The sequence below is a fragment of the Curcuma longa genome, chromosome 3, assembly GCF_044706935.1.
Source record: "Curcuma longa cultivar G26 ecotype Majalengka, Jawa Barat chromosome 3, ITB_CL_G26_1.1, whole genome shotgun sequence".
NCBI lineage: Eukaryota > Viridiplantae > Streptophyta > Magnoliopsida > Zingiberales > Zingiberaceae > Curcuma > Curcuma longa.
Window position 1 is genome coordinate 12,320,134 of NC_133863.1, and position 14,690 is coordinate 12,334,823.

The 14,690-nt window shown below is 43.0% G+C and overlaps 1 protein-coding gene across 1 annotated transcript; it reads right to left on the reverse strand.

Moving 5' to 3' along the window:
* Positions 1-7,811: 7,811 nt before the first annotated feature.
* On the reverse strand, positions 7,812-14,537 carry LOC141824752 (protein EMSY-LIKE 3-like). The gene is made up of 10 exons (XM_074712084.1): positions 14,238-14,537; positions 11,813-12,012; positions 11,621-11,730; positions 11,313-11,559; positions 10,977-11,204; positions 10,822-10,890; positions 8,893-9,147; positions 8,752-8,820; positions 8,614-8,677; positions 7,812-8,388 (listed from the first exon to the last, which is right to left on the reverse strand). The coding sequence occupies exons 1-10, from the start codon at positions 14,263-14,265 to the stop codon at positions 8,240-8,242; spliced, it is 1,419 nt and encodes a 472-aa protein (XP_074568185.1). The 5' UTR covers positions 14,266-14,537; the 3' UTR covers positions 7,812-8,239.
* Between the last annotated feature and the right edge of the window lie 153 nt (positions 14,538-14,690).

Genomic DNA, 14,690 nt, shown 5'->3' on the forward strand with positions numbered 1-14,690 from the left:
AGGATAGCACATTACCCTGCACGTCACTCGTCATTAATGGAATGCTGCCTGTCAGGACGAAAAGGTATGTCCCTCGCCCGGGAAAGTTTCAAAATTAGATGATGATGTTGGAACGCGGCGAGGAGGCCGAAACGCAAAAATTGCCGATAATATAAGCTCTATGGACCGGGTAATCGGTAACTGAAAGCAGGAAGATTAGACGAGGGTAACCATGTAGTTCGCTCGGGAAATCAACTCGTCGGAAAAATCTCTCGGACAATAGGAAATTTATTCCTCACACAACACTGAAATGCAAGAGATGGGGCAAGGGACGCCATAAGCATAAACAGTAAAAATTTTCTTTTTATAGATCGGGACCAATCTCTCGGGGTAGCTCATCAGAAATACAGGGAGGGTGCACGGTGGCCGACCCAATTACACCAGGATCCTGGCCAGTAGGAGGCACAGCAAGAACAGGTGGAGCATCTATTATCCCTGGGGTTTGGCGCGGTGCTGCGGGTGTAATGCCGGAAGAAGTGCTTGCGAAGGTCCCAGAGCTGAGGATCCATGTCACGCTTAATCACCCCCGCTTTGAATAAACGCCGGATCGCTCCTTGCACCCCCACTTCAAACAGAGTCTTGCATCGCTTGTTCTGATTAGTTTCCAGCTCCAGCAGATTGGCTCGTAAGTCGGCTTCCCTAGCCCGGGATTCCTCCAGATCGACTTGTAAGCCCGCTGCCCGAGACTGAAACTCCACCAGTTGCTGCCGCAGTCTGTGAACTTCTTCCTGCAAGCCCGTTTTCTCAAAATTTAGTTGGGCCTCGATTGCTTTCCTGTCTTGTTCCTCTGCGGCTAGCCTATATTCTGCTCGCAACTGAGCATCCCTCGCCTGTTGTTCAGCCGCTTGGGCAGCCTCCAAAGCCAGCTGATCAACTGAAGATTGGCCTTGCCAATTGAGCATGTACTCATATAGGCCCTTAGTCCAGACTTTATAGTCTGCAAACTCCCTCTCCACTCGCTGCCGAGCCTGAACGGCGTGCTCCGTGTTCTCTTGCAAGTCTGTAATCGCTTTATACGCGACGGTTGGTGCCTCAGATGATGATCGCTGACCCCGAAGGATAGCCAGCTCATCTTCTTTGTCAGCATAGTCTTTCTCCAGCTCTAGTAAGCGTTGCCGGATGGCCTCCTTCGCTAGTCCGTCCTGACAATCCCGGGCAAAGAATGAGGGCTAGGAAGTAATGAGAAAGAAGAAACCACAATCGAAGGATGACCTACCTTTGCATGAGATTCAAACAAACCATCAACGATATCGATCAGACCTAACTTGGGAAGCACCTCGTGCTCGTAACGGCGTAAGCGATCCCTAGCAGTCTCGGGAGCGTCTACCCAGTGGACATCCCCCCTGAACCTCGTCGGATACATTGTCGAATTAGAGGCTCCCGGCGGTGGAAGAGTCAAGAAGAACCCGGGGGCTGGCTTAGCCCAGTCTGGGGGCGAGTTATTCCCGGGCTTCTCCCCCTGATCTCCTGAGGAAGAGCTCTCTGGAGGCTCTTCCTCCCTGGCTCTTTTCTTTCCCCTCGGAGAACCTGCCGGGGGAAGGAGAAGGGGAGCAGCGCTGGTGGTTGGTTTCTGACCATCACCCTCCGCGGACGCGTAAATTACTAATCCTTTGGCCGGGGGCCGACCTTGCAATGGCAATGGTAAGGGCGCTTGAACCTGTTGAAGTTGGGCAGACGAGGCAACCGGTCGGGGTTGCTCTTCCGCTGGCCGCGCGACCGAAGTTGTCTTCTCGGGTACGTCCGACAAAGTCTTCTCTCTTGGTGATAGCGCTGTCTGCGACGGCTCAGCCTTCACAAACTGTCGGGCACTACGTAACCTTGTCGCTGGTGGTCCTTCAATCAACTTCACCAAATCGGAAGGTGCTGATTTCTGTAATTTTGGGGTCTTACTTGACTTAGGTTTCGAGGAACCTTTCTTCTTAACATTTACTCGCGTCGGAATCTCGAACCAAGAGTCATCAGCCGGATCCTCTTTTACCCTGAGATTGTTGGGACGAGCTAACTCCCACTTCACATTTTGGTTGACTGAATGTCCTAGCATGACCAAGTCTATAGAACAGCAAGGAATTAGAAACTGCATCACCAAGGGAAGAATAGGAGCATATCATACTCACATAAATTATCCCCTAGAGGAACATTGGCCTGGCTTAAGCCTGCGCGGTACATCAACGCCTCATTGTTGACTAACTTATCTACATCGAAGTTCAGGCCCTCGAGTATTTGACGGGCTTTGCGCAGCGCACCATTAGTAGGCACCTCGCCGCCCTGCTGAAATGCTGAAAGACTCTGAGCCCACCGGCTGGCCCATGGGTATTCCTGAGGAGGTTTTATGTAGAAGTAACGCTCCTTCCATCCTCCTTCCGCCACGCGCGGGTTGCTCAGAAACCCCAGTCCCGGTCTGGCAATGAAGAAGAAGATGCCAGGTTCACAACTTCTCAGCGAATACATAGAGTGGAACAGGGCCACGGTAAGGTGAATACTGTATAACCGACAGACAATAATAGTCCCAAAGATAAGCTGGAAGGATTCTGGGGATAGTTGGGCGATATTGATATGGTAAAAACCGGCTAACTCATAGAAAAAGGTGGGGACCGGAAACCGCAGACCACTAAGCATCTGGTCAAGAAAGAAAGTGGCATACTCCTTTGGAGGCCGGCAGGGGCGATCGCCGGGCGTAGGAAAACCGACGACATGATCCGACGGGATGGGGTACTGTTCCTGAAGTATCGACAATGTCTCCTCATTGAAGTGAGATACTTGGTGCTCATACCAGGGTCCTTCGGAAGACATTGCTAATGGAGAGTGAGGAAGAAACCCAACCGCCGTGAGCACAACGCTGTGCCGCCGGAGAAGGTGACGAAGTATAGGCGGTGCCAAAAAAGCGACCTGTAGGGTTTATATATATACGGATGGAGGGCATCACTTAGCCGTTCGATGAAAAGGCTCTGTTTCCAAGGCTTGATCCACGCCACACTCCCGCAGTAAACCTCGTTGCAAAGAGGGTACCGCCCCTGGCACGTGCCTGACACTGCAGGCGAAGCGTCGGGCATATGCGTCTTTTTAAATGCCATCGTATTCCGACACGCGAATGGTGCGAAATAGAGAGAGAAAGTTCGGTGAGACTGATGTCTAGTCAGTCGCATACCTCCTTCGACTAGACTTGGCGGGGAGACTTGTGATGTGGTAAGTCTTGCCAGGCCTGACGTGGCGCAGTCGGTCAATAGAATGCCCAGCCTGGCCGATTCAGGGGCCCACGGTCAAGGAAGTCTGGCCCAGGCATAGGCGGCCCCAAAGGTCAACCAAGTGGCTAACGTGGACAACAGTGGGACCCGTAATCTCGAGGTAGGTACCCTCGGCTAGGGGAATACGAGAAGTATGCCGGGTAATCTCCCGGGATTCACATCCCCGGACCCCGGTCCACCCGGCCAGCACCATCTACACCTCGGCCCAAACATTGACTACACTGCCGAGCCATCTCCCGGGATTCACATCCCCGGACCCCGGTCCACCCGGCCAGCACCATCTACACCTCGGCCCAAAACTACACTGCCGAGCCATCTCCCGGGATTCACATCCCCGGACCCCGGTCCACCCGGCCAGCACCATCTACACCTCGGCCCAAACATTGACTACACTGCCGAGCCATCTCCCGGGATTCACATCCCCGGACCCCGGTCCACCCGGCCAGCACCATCTACACCTCGGCCCAAACATTGACTACACTGCCGAGCCATCTCCCGGGAATCACATCCCCGGACCCCGGTCCACCCGGCCTTTCACCCGCAATGTCTGGTTCGCCCGGACAATGCCCCCTTTCCACACTTGGTCCTGGGTAAACCCGACTGTTGTCGGTCCCAGATAATTTCCCACTCCGATAAACAATCCTGGCTCAAGTTTAATTCACACTACAGACAAAGAAGCGTGCAAACTGATATGCAGGGAACGGGCTACGCTCATGTCTTCGGCATCTTCCTTCCCTGTGGCAATCATCTCCCCTTTTCTGGCTAAACGACAAAAGCCAGGGGTATCGCCACGTCAGAAGACGGTTACAGACAGCTTGCCCTTGTCCCTCAGATGCCATCTTCCTGACACAGATGTCAGATAGTATCAGAAGTTGTCCCCCCGGATACCCTCAAAGTCTGCCATGCTAACAGGTGGAAGGTTCTCTTCACAGGTATATAAGTCCTCTCACAGGTATGAAAGAGGCATCGTATTCTTCTCATACTCACTACTATCTTCTTCGTTTTCACTACTTTCCACCTGAAACCTAACTTGAGCGTCGGAGTGGCCTGCCGGGACTTCCCGGCGCCAGCTAACCCGTTCGTTCTTCAGTGATTTTGCAGGCCTTCTTTCCCGTGGGGCCCTTGACGGTTGAGGTGGCATATTGTTGACCCGTGGGTTGACTAGCCGGAACAATTATATTGGAATTATATATAAAAAAAAGTGATGCAAATTCCCAACGCTTGTGAATCGTCGGTTTTTAGCCGGTGTCATTAAAAAAGATTTATTAACAGAGTTTTACGCCTCCATTTTGTTGTTCGTAGACTATTTGAATAGAATTGATAGCATCTTTGCCGCAAGTGATGAGGATTTGCTTCACACTTCCGTAGCCTGATTCATCCCACTTAGCGGAGCTGCTGGTTGAAGCGAACGAGACGACTGGCTCTGTTCCGGACTTAATAATGACCCGGCCTGATAAGAACTTGACCTGCAAACGATATAAAGCGAGTAAATAAGAAGAGAAGGATTAAAGGAGGGAATTAATATGGATGCTTACGTCCATCTTTGAAACAGTTTAATCTTCGGTTCCTAAGGCAGTGAATTTGTTTGTGTTGTTTTGGAATTTCTTGCCTTATATAGTGTGCATTTTAGATTTTGATCCCGAAAAGAAGATGAGAAGACGACGTGGACATCGAGATGGGTTTAAACTATAGCAAACAGTGAGTGCATGCAGCGGAAGACGAGAAGGCAACGTGGGTATCAGAAGTCATCATTAATTAAGTAATCTTCATTGGAGGTACACGAGATTTACAAATGACCTTTCAAAGCAATTTCAAAATGATCTAAAATTATTTTATTCTGACTGCATTTTCAATTAAGGGAACTAATGGAGAGATATTAATATAATTAATCTAGGTGCATTACTGACAGGGATTAGCTGTAATTTGTATAATTCAATGCAAAGCATGCAGTTTAAAATTTGGATTATGAGGAAAATAAATAGACTTAGAATTAATGAAGAGAATCTTCATGCGATTTAAAGTTTCTTCTTTAGGAATAAACCATGATCAAGCAAAAATATTAACGTCGCTGCCATGCATGATACATAAAAGTAACCATGCATTAATTTAGCCATTGAAGTCGCTTCAATATGCAAAAACAAGGCCCGGGTAATGAGCAAAGCACTATCGATCGAGCCAACCTCCCCAAGTCAATGTCTTTAAATGAAGAAACATCAACTTCACTCCCATGACAATATGACATATACTTAAATTTAATGAAATGTTACATATAACTTGAACATATCCATGCATTAAATTTAGACATTCAAGTCACCTCATTATTACTATAATCCTTTGCATGAACTTATAGTATGTGCAGAAGTGGCGGCAGTGACGGTCAAGTTTCTCTGGCGATCGAGCACAATTAAAGAGCTAGGTGACGTAAACGGCGCCGATGTCAGTGAGATACGTGAATTAAAGCCACGTAACTGGATCGATGGTGTCTTTGAATTTAAAGGTAAACAGCGTGGCCTTTCCGCATCCGGACGAACCATAGAATAGGAGACAGGGCGGATGGATGCCCGGCCGGCCGCTGGTGCGAAACAGGGCGGTGGTCATGAACTGTATTAGATTAAATATGTGGAAGTTTCATAATTGGCAATATAAAAGGGATATAATACAACATAAAAAAAAGAAAGGAATATACTCCATTTTCTTCCTTTAATAATAATATCAATATGTTTGATATAATGTAGTTAGGAATTATATGGATTGGTATGATGATAATGATGATCAAAATTAAATGTGGTTTACATAATTAAAAATTGTGCCGTCACCACCTTGCTTATGTTTCATTGATGCCATTGCCACAAGCAATGAGGATTTGCATCACGCTCTTGTAGAATGAAAAGTGATGCAAATCCCCATTGCTTAACCTTGATGAGAACATATTTGAATTGAAGCAATTGGCAGCAGTATTCTCATGGAATCCCTTCTCTCTATTGTTTGCAAGATCATACGACTATTAAAGGCGACCTCCTCATGCAGTAGTTTTCTCTTTCACAAGTGTGAAAGCGACTCTCTCATCACTCAACGAATCGAGCCAATGCTGGATTAATTCCTCCACTCCAAGACAAGTTGTCTATGAATAAATCAACTGGCTGCCATGATTTTTACTTAATTTTACGCACAACGAAGGTATAAAAATCTACTTAAACAAAACCCTTCATTAACGCTTTCCCCAAATTTAGTAGAACATGCAAGGGAAGAAGCAACAAACACGGCGGTGGCAGTGCCGGCGGGTTTCTTCCGGCCACGTAAAGCGAAGGCCGCGGCGAGTCACTCGGTTCTGTAAGGACGTGCTGAAAGCATCTCAGATTCGAAATGTTGATGTAAACGCCGATGGCAGTGAAATACATGGAGTTGGAGCAGCCGTGGAAGCCGTAAGGCTGCTGCTGGAGGGGATGTCGAAGCTAAACGGCGTGCCTTCTGCGCAGCCGACCGGCCCGAAGGAGCCAAGGTTGGTGTCCAAGCGGAGCGACCTGATCACCGTGTAGTTGGTAGTTTTTGTCACTCCGAAGTGTCCTCTAACGGAGGTAATGTGCTCGTCGAGCCAAAGACGAATCTGCCAAGACAATATGTGAATGTAAAAGTAGAATAGAAAAAAAAAACAAAAATTTTACAAATATATATAAATGTTAGACAATTTTTGAACGTTGACTACGACGACCACGAGGATGAGAAACTAAATAACTTACGGAGCAAACATTATCGCCGTCACCGCCGTGCCTCGGAGCGAGTTTTAGCTTTTCATTTTGTTCGTAGACCATTTGGATCGAGTTGATGGCATCCATGCCATAAGTGATAAGGATCTGCTTCACCCTTCCTTGGCCTGGTTCTTCCCAATTTGTGGAGGTTTCATCGGGCAAGGCTCGCTTTGTTCCGAGCTTAACATTAATGATCTTGCCGTTTAAGATTTTGACCTGCAAGCAATTGAAATACAAGAAAGCAAATACAGCAAGAGAGTAAGAAGGATCGAAGGAGAGAATTAATACGAATAGGAATACATACTTCCATCCTTGAAAAAGTTCTCTCTCAATTCTGTTCCTAACGTAGACAATTGTTTGTGTGGGGTTGGGATTTCTTGCCTTATATAATGTGCATTTTAGATTTCGATCATGGAAGGGAGATGAGAAGACGATGTGGATATCGAGATGTTTAGCCACAGCGAACAGCGAATGCCGTGGAAGATGAGAAGGCTGCGTGGGTATCAGAGGCCAATGGGTAGGAAGTAATTAGTAGGTGACAATAACGCCCGTAGATTTATACACTACCGGCGAGTAATTAAATAGGACAACTTGTTCTTGTCTTTCTTTTCTCATCTTATATAATTATATAGCATACGGAGGTAATACATGCGATTCGCACCCTTATATAAACAATTTTATCGGCAACGGATATATGTACATCAAGTTACAGTGACTAAGTATGCCCTACGAGGATGATTCTCATCTTGGTACAACGGATACATAAGCAAGACGAATCCCGTGATTATTGAATTCACTACGCCTGATCGACAGGTAGAGAACGATTTCCATTATGTTAATTAACAGTGACAATGCTGTTGCAGTACGAGTGGACCATCTAGAATTGGAGCATAAATATGTGATTCCATCACCACTCTTTTGATGGATTCACCAACTAAAAACAATAAATGTTACATGCATGCCAAACACATTCCTCGACCTCGAGTTGTAACGCTGCAGTTTGGTACATAGGTTTGCTGAGAATTCGAACCTCTTTCTCAGTGATCTACATGATAATAGAACCATGCATTGCGACGTTGGAAGTGAGGATTTGTTTGGCATTTCATCTTCTAAGAAGCTAGGTGTGTGGTCATTCTCTGAGAACGCAATTTAACATTAGCTAAGTTATGGCACGGCATATAAACTTGAGACGAAATGTTTTTGGGCCATAAGTTATGTGTCATCATCGTCGCCGTCGCCGTCCCCACCCAAGTGATTGCCATCATAGCCCTCTTGTCCTCCAGCTCCAGCAATCATGCGGTTTCTCCATCCCCGATCCCTCTCCATGGATTGCCCATGCGAATACTGGTGCTCGTCTTCTTCTGCCAAGGGCAAAAGGCAGCAAATTAGTTTCAGCAAGAAAAAACCTGAAAGAAAGTGAGTAATAGTGGAAAATCAAAGAAGGAATTTTCAGTTGATTAATTTGACTTGCAAACATATCAGTATAATTATTTGCTTGCATATATATATTTGCTGTCATAAGTGAAACCTAAGATGATAAAATGAAGGAAATAGATAGGGCAACAGTATCTATCATGCATATTTACCACTTTCACCATCTGATACATCGGCAAGCCTTGCAATTGCAGCAATCAATGATTGTTCATGACTCTGCAAGCATAGCTCTCAACATTAATTTAGAACAATATCGTGCGAAATACATGAAATGGGCAAAATTTTCTTACTTTCAACAAGTTCTTGGCATCCTTCATACCCTTAGGATTAGGCTGACTTGCACTAAAAACCTTCTCCACCTGATTGAAAGGTAAATTGTGTCAAAAATTACTTGACTGGCAAAAGGCACAGTGAATTTCTACAAGGCATACTTCTTTAATAAGTATCTTGGTGTCAAGGATCTCAATATCGCCAGTGTTCTTGCCTATGCCATCCTGGGGTGGTTGTATACGACTCTTTGTCTGATTTTTCATGATTCCTCTACCTCTTCCTGCTCCTGGAATTGCTCTGCCACGGCCTGAAGGTTTTTTAGACCCACGTTCAGGTACACCTGGACCAACACCTGGAGCAGGACGATGACTGATACCAGGATTGTCACCATCCCATCTTAAATCTTCAGGGGGAATCTGCATATCATTGGAGTTACATGATTAACAAACATCAATTGATATCAAACGAAATGATGAATCATTATTGCTCATGATGTCTCCTGAAGCCAATAATGATTGTTCATTAGTTGGGACTGTCGTAAGCTGATGAATTATACTCTAATAACTAAAATCTGAGAAGATTTAGTTAATAATCACTTGCCACTCATAAGGCATCAAGTACAAAACTTGTTAGCTATGACAAAGTCATAGCCAAACTTGACAAATCACTCCAGGTTTATTTGTGATGAATAATTACTAAAAAAATGGGTCCCCAACTTTAGAATTTAAGAAAATGGACTGATATGGCAAGAATATGAAAAAATTATGAAATAAAATGAGAGAAACTTGGCATGCCAATGGTAAAAAAACACATCTTCAGCTTCAGTTTAGTAAAGGAGAACACTTTTCATTTGTATCATACTGTCTACGTTAATTTGTTCCCAAGACAAGAACCAAAAGAAATGCTAAAAAAAAGTACTTTATCAAGTAACAAACAAATGCGAAAATATTAGGAGGTAATGAAGCAATATGTAAACAGAATTTTTAAAAAGAAAAACAATCTTTTGAGCAAATTTGAAGGGACTTTCTAGTGTTCTGTGAGATATTTGAGGGTCACTGAGAGATAGCATTGCAGATATTTTATCACTACAGCTAAATCCATGCAAACACTCCCCTATGCAGAATAATAGATACATCATCTACCTATTTATCCATCTCTGGTTCAACAAATGCAACTGCTAAAAACAGGTCTCTCTGACAAGGACGGTCACAGTCACCTTCCGCACACCATGTAGTAATCAATGGTGCCTTGACCACTACTGCATAAGTACTCTGACTGATCCAGATTCACATAGCTCTGACCATAATTCAAAATTCCTACAATACGTCTAATTCATCCACTAAAGAATAGTGAACAGTATCATTCACCATTATTGTTGGTCGTCTTCCTCCTCCTCGGAGTTACTGACACCCAACAGAATGGAATGATACTATTCTAAAAGAGTATCATTCTGGTATTTGGCCGAAATACAGAATCAAGTGGAAACATTAAACCTTGTGTGGATCACAATATCCTGAAAATAATTTTATGATCATTAAATATTTTGTGTGTATCTTGTAACTTATGTTTTACACATAATTATTTCCTATTATTGTTTATTTGCTATTTTCTACTGATAAATGTATTTTAAAAAACCAATGAAACCCCATCTAAAAGCAGAAAAGAGTGAGCAGAGTTTCCATAAATGTGAAGCTTTGAGTGCTGCCCCCAGATACTTAGATGGCTGGAACAGTCAGATGTCAATTGGCAACTGCATGAACATAGGAAGGCAACATGGAGAACCTTACAAGGACAACAATGACACAGATATGTTCAATTTCTTGTTTAAACCCCTCCTCTTCCATCTAACCCTCTAGTGAATAAGACAGTTGTTTCAGCTAAATTGCCAATACAACTGATTTGGTGATGGGAACCAGATTACATCGCATTTAGTGAGGTTCCAAATCATGGTGCATGATTTGGGCCCTAGGATAATGTGATTCTATGGTTGGAATATGATTGTGGTAATCTTGGTTATAACTACTCAAGTTGTTAGAAGCAGATAAAGACAAAACATGAATCATGCAGTTCTTAAGAAACAATCAACTTACCTCCTTCAGATTAACCCATTCCCATGTCTCGCGCTCTGTGCCAACATCATAAACCAGTGCATGCAAACCCTGTCAAGTGTTGGTGTCCAGAAAATTCAAGAGTTAATAATGCACTAAAAAAGATGAGGAACAGTAACATCACCACACAGACTTACTTCCACTGGGTTGTAATCATGAATAACAGCTTCGTAGAAGTTATTATCCTCAGGCCATCTAGTCATGACTTTGCGCCCAATTAGTGGGTCATACGGTGCTGTTTTAGCTAACCCAACTGGAGCAGGTGCGCTAGAAGAATTCTTATTTGCCATATGGCCTCTTCCACTAGGACCTGAAGAAGAATACTGCATAGACTTCATTGAAGAAGCACCAGGTACTGCCTGACCCTGCAATTTCAATATCACTTAAATAGAAGACGTAGGATGCACCTATAAGTTGCGTAATGACTAAATCACAGACGACTAGAGTATATTTTCATCAACCAGATAACTTACAGTCTTAGGTTTCTTGCCTTTGACTCCTGTTGTAGCTGTCCTTTTAGCAGCTGATGGTGATGGTTGCATGGGAGCTGCAACAGGCTGTGAGTGCAATCCCGTAGATGGTACATCCAAAGACAATGATGGAACAGGCTGTGTTCGTTGCCTTTTGCGGGAGGCTGAAATGGTAGGACTGGGTGCAGGAACATCTGATTGAACATTACCAAAACCCCCCGACTGGTGTCCACCTTCTTGTCTCCATTCCCTATAAAAAGTTGATAACTATAACAAAACATATTAAACCGAGTCTAGATTCATTAGCATACCTTATTCTTTGAATAATATCATCTGCATTCACCCTATTTAATAGTTCTCTATGTTCTTCATCTGACACTTTGAGTTCCTTTCTTAGTTCAGTTATTAGACTTTCTTTTTCCTGAAGAAATCATTCCATCAGGCATACAACATGAAAAACCCAAACTAATGGAGTAGCTATGACAATTCAAGCAGACAATTACCCATGTAATGGCATCAGATTGAACCTTAAATGCTCGAAGAACTGAACTGTATGCTTCCTGCTCAAGACGATGTATTTGGATCTCCATATCACTTTGCACCCTAGCATATGGAATTGCACCAACTGTGGTCCTCCCATTACCAGTGATATGCCGTCTTACACCTCTGTTTTGAAGGGGTGGTGGAAAATCATCATCAGTTCCTGCATCCACTCAAATACCATCACACGCCAAGCAAACTCGTAAACAAAATGTAAGGAAGTTGACATTTTGATGTATAATTTCTACTAATGTATGAAATTCATCATTCTGGAAAAAAAAAGGTGCACATATTACATTTAAGTTCAGCTCATATAAAAATAGTTTCAGCTAACACAAGTGTGGCATATCATCATAACTCAGAAATAGAAATATTGAGGACCAAACAATGAAGAAACATGAAGGAATCTAGATCTCAAAACCTCACAGTAGCAAAGATAACTGAACAAACATGTCAGTTCAAAGTTGAGCTCCTCATTCATTTCATGTGTTGTCATTCTTGTCTTCCTTGTTCTCTCATCAACCATAGACACTATTGAGACTTGACAATGACAATAAAATTGAAATCGAGTCGATGACTATCTAATACAAACAAAGAAATTGAGTTTAAAAATTTTATATTTTTCAAAAGTTTATTTTGGCAAAATCACCTCCTTAAAAAAAAAAGCTTTTAAGTTCAAGAGGAAGTGTTTTAAGATGGAAATCATTTTATTTTAGAGTGTTAAATATTAAATTTAATTTATATGATACTTTTGGTAGGAATTTAATGTAGAATGATCTATTTCCTAGTTTGCAATTCAATTATTTCTTGTTTAGGTTAGCATCTATAAAGGAGGTCCAATTCTCCCAGCTTTTTTTTTTCATTTTTAAATTTGATAAAAGTTCCTCTTGTTAATCTTTGTGTGAAAATCATCTTTGTAAGATATTTATCCCTCAAGGCATGTCAATTCCATCTCAATTCTTTGTGTGAATGTTGATTCGATTACAGTGTTGCATCACTATCCTATTGCTAAATGCATGTTGATGTTGCAATGTCCTGTTATTATACAAGAATAGCAATAAAACTATGGGTATCAATCTTGATATATATCAATATGAACCAACCAACTGACTCAGATTGAAGTTGACAAGAGCCAATTTGATTTTCACCAATTTCTCGGACATGTTTAAGAGTCATCGAAAAACTACAATTTCAATGGAAAACTGTAAGATTTGTTTGCCGGTCTCATTCATCTGAATGAATATGTAGACTCTAGAGTTAGTTCTAGGAAATGAGGAGAGAACCTGTAAATTAGGCAATAGAGAAGCCGACTTGGGAGAAGAGGAGCGATGAGAATAGAGAGGTCTAGCTTCAAGAGAATGAAAGAGGAAGCAAAGATGAATTCTATTGAAGGAGAAACAAGAAGGAAGAGTTTGTGTCCTTCATTTGTGTTTTTTTTAGGAAGAAGTTAGTGACATTAAATTACTTGTAAATGAAGAATCATGCAAAACTTGTGTCACCCATTTGTGACGTACCATAATACATTACTATGTTAGCACTAATAGCAAAGGGCAACAAACTCCATAAATGTTGCCAATGGCTCCAGGGTATGCAGGCCTTTCAGATCATTTATTGAATACAGTGTGAGAAGGGAGTGGTACTATCTGATGGACTAGCAACATAAGCACCAAAACCAAAAGGAATTGCTGGTTACAGTAGCAGAATGATGTTGAGGGAAAAGGATTGTGGAATCACATGCAATGGCATATTGATCAGCACTGAACATAATTTGCCAATTTGGGTGGGTGAAAGCTTCAGGTATTATCTGAGTTTCCTTCCCAGATGTGCATGTGAAAAGTTGTTCTTGCAGCAGTTACAACAATGCCGGAAGTAAGGATTCTCCTAGGCAAGGAGCCCTAGGTTGGATATTAAAGTATACTGTGTCACTAATGGGAAAATTCCTTGTTTCTCATGAGTAACCATGTCATTCTTAAAGATGTCATTCAATTGAGCCTCTAATGTATAATTACTACAAATGCCAACAGAGGGGGCCTGTAATAAAAGCTAACAGTGTAAAGAACGGGACCAACTGAGTTCAGCACCAACACCGTAGTTAGGTGAAAGTAGGATGATGGAGAGTAGAGAAAGGGTAAGTACTATTGTCTAGTTGGCATCCGGCGCTCACTCATTTCCATATTTGCTTAAGCTCCAGATAAATGGAAACCAGGAAAAGTTTCAACTATCCTAATTTTACAACCTTGCCTCTTTCCAGGGAAGAGCTATCTTCGATCAATTTCTTATACTCACTGGATTTTTTAATGAAATTCTAGAAAATAAACACCTAAAAAGGTAACCCTAAAATCGTGAGAGCATCACGATCCGAAGGAAGGGATGCTAGAGAAAGCTTACCACTGCTATCAGAAGGACCGAATTCCATGTCAGGAATCCCTTGGTTACCAAACCCCCGCTGTGTAAATCCCCTAGAAACCCCAAATCCGTCGAGTTCAAAGACAGAAAGTTTCCCTTCACTGCGACACAATTAGCGGCGAACAGATCCGCCGCATCAGCACCGCTTCCCGCCGCCGACGACGAAGAAACTGTCGAAAACTTGAGGAAGCGGATTCGATCGGCAATCCGAGTGGAGAGCGTGGATTCTGGGGGAGATTGGGAGGGAGTGGAAGAAGGTGGCGTGCGGGGCGGAAAGGAAGAGGAGGGGAGGCTGTAAAAAGAGGGATCGAGTAGGCGTTCCATTAAACGGAATAAATCGAACAAACTAAATCGAATTAGAAATTTGATTCGATTATTTTAAAATTTTAATTATTTTTTTAAAAAATTAATTAATTCGATTTGATTTTTATTTTA

Coding starts and splice junctions, on each gene's coding strand:
- LOC141824752 (XM_074712084.1), bottom strand. CDS start 14,265: ATGGAATTCGGTCCTTCTGATAGCAGTG. Junction 10,891..10,976: donor ATGATTACAACCCAGTGGAA/GTAAGTCTGTGT, acceptor AACACTTGACAG/GGTTTGCATGCACTGGTTTA. Junction 8,821..8,892: donor CCAAGATACTTATTAAAGAA/GTATGCCTTGTA, acceptor CCTTTCAATCAG/GTGGAGAAGGTTTTTAGTGC.